This window comes from Mastomys coucha, unplaced genomic scaffold (assembly GCF_008632895.1).
Source record: "Mastomys coucha isolate ucsf_1 unplaced genomic scaffold, UCSF_Mcou_1 pScaffold11, whole genome shotgun sequence".
Classification (NCBI taxonomy): Eukaryota; Metazoa; Chordata; class Mammalia; order Rodentia; family Muridae; genus Mastomys; species Mastomys coucha.
In genome coordinates, this window is record NW_022196893.1 from 33,905,859 (window position 1) to 33,910,927 (window position 5,069).

Genomic DNA, 5,069 nt, shown 5'->3' on the forward strand with positions numbered 1-5,069 from the left:
TTTTAAGGTTATTTTATATATATGAGTATACTGTTGCTCTCTTCAGACTTACCAGACTCTCTGGCCCTTCATGACATTTTTCATGTCTAAATGAAATGCTATTAAATGGTTCCAAAACTAGTTGGAATGTTTTGAAGTCTTTGTACAAGATTGTTAGTTGTTTTAGTACAAGAATATGTGTTTGTGAGTGTGGGCGAAGGTGGTTTTAGTTAACTTTATAATATCCCAGGCTGGTACAAACATGTTAGATCGTTTTCCTCTTTCACCTTGTCAGTGATGAGATTATAAGTGTAAACACCAGTTTAATATTTTCTTTTGGTGAGTACTTGGAATGGTACCTGACATACAGAATGGGATGGAGGAAAATATTTGCTCAATAAGAGAATGAACTGGTGATATTTTGAGGAGTTTGTTTGACCCACAAAGCTTTCATTACTGGGTAAGAGTAAATTGTATAGAAGGGACTTTTTTTCTGAGTGCAGGTTAAATCTAGGCTGTTACTCAGATTTGTTCTTGTCTCTCAAAGGTATTTTATTTTTAACTTTAATAAGCAGTAGTATCTGGAGTAAGGAAGAATGGGAAATAAGACAGAAAGAGTGGAAATAAGGATCTATTGAACTTCGTATTTTAAAGCTGGTGTTGGAAGGAATTGCAGAACAGTTTTTCTGATTTTTATCTTTCTTTTTACTTATTTATTTTTTTTAATTTCCTTTTACCCTAAAGAGTACAGGGGCTCAGGTCCAGGTGGCAGGGGATATGCTCCCCAACTCAACTGAGCGGGCAATCACTATTGCTGGCATTCCGCAATCCATCATTGAGTGTGTCAAACAGATCTGCGTGGTCATGTTGGAGGTAAGCCCTCAGGCTCATGCTGGAGGTGGGGATGATTCTGAGGACAGGAAAACTGATCTATATTTAGTAAGACTAGAATTAGAGGTGGGTAATGTGGTTCCCTGAGTTCATACATTCCTTCTTCCAGTTTTGATGTATCTTAGTCTGTGAGCAAAAATAAGATCTGTTAAAAAGCAGTTGTCTTGTAGTTCTAGTATTGTGTTCTAGTATTGTGTGTAGGGGAAGATAGACTATAAGGACTTGGTATTTTTGAAATGCTAACTAACCTTTTGAATTTCTTGACGTTGATACATTCTCTATTTTTCATTTGAAGCAGGATATATTCAAAACAGTAGTTATATCGTAGGAAAAGTATCAATGATGGGATTTCTGAGTGAATTATGAAGTCCTGCTATACTGCAGCAAAAAAAAAAAATGATGGAAATTAGATCTCTTGTTACATGGAGTTGGCCCCATATGCATCATAAAGAAAAAACAGTTTTTGTCTTTGAACCATAAACATAACATTTGGGAATTTCATATCCTACTTTGCCTTTATGTTTTAATTAACAAAAATGTGAAGTCCTAAAAATTACCACTTAAAGCATATCTACACTTTTTTTGTTTGCGAATTAAATTTACTTACAAATGTGGATGGAAATCATGATTAAAATTATTTCAAAGCCTCTTCGTTGAGAATTAGTATGAGCCATGTAACCCATAAACGTTCTTACTTTTAAAAGACAAATAACTAATCATGTGCAACTTGATAAGTAAGGGACTTGAAAGAATAATTTTTATTTAACTGACCTGTGTGTGCTATAGCCACACAGCTGAAGCAGTTTTGAAACCTTATCTCTTTTTGTTTTTTTCCCCTCTGACTCTCTCCCAGTCCCCCCCGAAGGGCGTGACCATCCCGTACCGGCCCAAGCCCTCCAGTTCTCCAGTCATCTTTGCAGGTGGTCAGGTAAGAAAATCCTTACTGGTGGGCTAGAATGAAAGAAGATTGTTTTTTAAATATCAACTTTGCCAGCAGCACACCAAGTTACTTTGCTTGCTTGCTGAAAACTTGTACTTTTGGCCATAGTTTGATTTGCTTTTGTTTTTGTAAGGAAGAAAGTTTTGAATGCCAAGACCTTATTTTTAGTAGAAAATGGAAGTTTTGTAGACACTCAGTAGAGAAATTGATTGCTGGTTTAAGGTGGTTTGGGTTAGAGTTAAATTCCTCCAGTGTCATTACCTCTCCCTATATTAGCCATCCCATCTATGCTTTTGTATGTGTGGAATGGTGGAGGTCTAAGTAATGATAGCAAAGGAGTTGGACCTCAGGAAATTCTGGATGGTGATTTCAAATGGCATGGGGGCATGGGATCAGGTCCTGAATTTGAGTGTCCTACAAATTTTCCCTCCCCTTCACCTCACCTCCCTACTCCTACCCTTTTACCCCCCAAACTCCAGTTTGTTGTTCCCCAGTCTTAACCTCATAAACACTGGTTCGAAACCCTATGGTATAATTGAAATCAGCTGGAGTAAGAGGAGCATAGGATGGGGAGAGCATACTGGGCTATAGTGTGAGAACACCAGAGCATTCTCTCAGTGCCTCATCTAGCAGTTTATTCTAAAGTTAGAGTTGTGTGAGAAGATTGATAAATGTCATTATGATACTTTATTTTGATGGTTAGTGTTTTCTCGAGTAATAAGTAAACCAATTTTTAAAGTACTGAAATTCAGGTTAAAATAGTGACCTTTGCCACTTGGGGGCCACCCTATTTAAAAACATCTATGCTTACCTGGTTACATTTGTTTGTATTTTGTTTGAAAACCATTGAGAGGGGAAAGCATCAACTTGGAGTTGATTGCATATTTTATTGAAATATAATGAAAGTGAACAAGTTTATGTCTCGGTGACAGCTTTCACAAGTAGACATATTGCAGTGTTATATTGAGATGTGTTAGAAGTTTGTTTTAGCATTAGCTTTGTTTTAACAGGTTTGTCAGGGCTGTCAATAGAATTATTGGAGCAAAATAAGCTTAGTCATTGTAGACAGGAGGGTTAGCCTCAGGAGTCATCCCTTTTCCCATGGAACTCTAGGTTCTTCAGTGCTGTGTCACCCACCAATCTTCTGCACGACAGTCTGTCCTTCTTCCTTATCTTCATTCCCTTCACTCCTCTCCCTTTGTACCTCTTTGCTTCCCATCCTCCCTCCCTTTATTCAGTTAACTGCCCTCTAAAAGCTTACAGCTTCTTCCATCAGTTGCCCTGTTATGGGTCATTCCCATGGGCCTTTTTATAAATGGACCACTTCATACAGTGTCCAGAGATGGACCTGTGTCTTTTGTTGCAAAGTGGACTCTGTAGGGGTTCAAGTTAATCCTACAGTGACTGAGACCTGGCATCAGCTCTCTTACCTCACTCCTCACTTTTACTGAAATTAACCCAATTGTGCAGTGTCATCTGCCACTAGGTAACTTTTTGTTTTTTTAATTCACTGATTACAGCTCGTTTCAAATCTGTGTTGTGAGCTCCTTTTTAAAGGAAACAAGAAAAAAAATAAGCAACTTTTTTTTGGTGTGAATTTCATGCTGGTGACAAGGTGCCGGATTGACAGCCCTGGAGACTGAAATCCTCTATTTATCCACAGGACAGGTACAGCACAGGCAGCGACAGTGCGAGCTTTCCCCACACCACCCCGTCCATGTGCCTCAACCCTGACCTGGAGGGACCACCTCTAGAGGTGAGAGGGGATGTTCAGTCTCCAAGGCTCACTCAATCCTTCCGCCTCAGCCGAGACTGCCAACACACGGGGGGCGAGTGGCGCTGGTGATTTTTGTGCTGTGGACACCACCTGTCCACGGGGACCTGGACTGACCTCCCCACCTCATTTCACACAGGCCGCGTAGCCCACCAGATGGTAACACCAACTTTTTTTTTTTTTTAACTTTTTTTTTTGTTGTTGTTCAATCCCTCTTTTCCCTCTCCCACACCTCCCATCCCATTTTCACCTTCCCACCCCGACCTGGGTGTGCTTTTGGGGGTAATGGCCACTGTGCATTGTAATGTGAGAAACTTCACATTGTGTTACATAACCAGCTACACCTTCCTCCCCATCCCTTCTTTTATTCCTTTCCTCCTTGTCCCTCCCTCCAACTCCCTGCTATTGCCCAAAAGACCAAGCTCCCTTTTTGGGAGAATCTGGTGTGGGGAGGAGGGCAAAGTGGGAGCTGCAAGTACCTTTTATGCAGGTGGGTGGGCAAAGACAGGATTTAGCAAATTGATCCCCCCCCCAAATGATTCTGTGATCAGGTCCCTAGTGTTAGAGACCTAGCTAGCCTCTAGTGCACTTAAGTTCATAGACAATGTTTAAATACATGCCACGCAGGTTTGTGTAGATGCAAATCACTTATATTAGCATGATTACTATCTTGTATTGAATATATAGGATGGAATTGGTCAGTCAAGGCATTGCTTTACGTTCATTATCCACATTTTTTTGTTAAAAAGCAAATATGTATATTTTGCCTTATTTAAAGAGAATTTGTATATCCTTAGAGGATCCCTGGAATAAAGTTAATACTGTATTTGGGGCTCAAAGAAGGCCAGCTCAGGTCTGACCATTGTGAGGTTTCATCTACTGCCTCAGTTCCTGGCTTCCCTTTCTGTAGTTCAACTCTGGCTTCCTGGCTATTTGAAAACTTGTCTTCCCCCCACACTGGGTTGCTGTCCGTGATTGGTTTTTAATAGGAACTGTTTTCCTCCTTTTGTAGGCCTATACCATTCAAGGACAGTATGCCATTCCACAGCCAGATGTAAGTTTTGATTTCATTTGTTTTGAAAAACTCCCTCTCCACCCAAAGTTGTCTGAATCCTTTCTCCTTAGGCAGGAATAAGTTGGGTCTTGAACATTTGTGGTGATGTTATGGCTTAAAAGGTGAACCACACCGTATCAGTTTGTTTGCCTTTGAATGTAAAACCCCTAGAAATTATGTATCCATGGTATGTTGTTAATATCTTGGCACAATTCAAATTGTCATTGAAGTGTGCTTCCCTTAAGTAATTTCTTTGGGTAAGTGGGAGGATGGATTTGCCTTTAGGTGCTGAGGGTTTATCTATATAAGGAAGGTTAGAAAACTGATTGAACTTCAACTCAAAATTTACTAAGAACTTCTTACTTTAAAATGCTAGTATTTGGATTTTTTCTTTCTTTCTTTCTTTCTTTTTTTTTTTTTTTTTTTTTTTT

The 5,069-nt window shown here is 39.6% G+C and overlaps 1 protein-coding gene across 18 annotated transcripts in view; it reads left to right on the forward strand.

The window, feature by feature from the left end:
* Positions 1–5,069, forward strand: part of Pcbp2 (poly(rC) binding protein 2) — a 27,832-nt gene that overhangs the window by 8,878 nt on the left and 13,885 nt on the right. For 7 of the 18 annotated variants that reach the window (XM_031356947.1, XM_031356933.1, XM_031356925.1 and 4 more), the window contains 4 exons: positions 724–852; positions 1,712–1,798; positions 3,474–3,566; positions 4,597–4,638. In XM_031356947.1, the coding sequence (XP_031212807.1) occupies positions 724–852; positions 1,712–1,798; positions 3,474–3,566; positions 4,597–4,638 (351 nt within the window). The remainder of the gene's footprint in view (positions 1–723; positions 853–1,711; positions 1,799–3,473; positions 3,567–4,596; positions 4,639–5,069) is intronic. The other 11 variants (XM_031356940.1, XM_031357015.1, XM_031356998.1 and 8 more) reach the window with 3 other exon arrangements.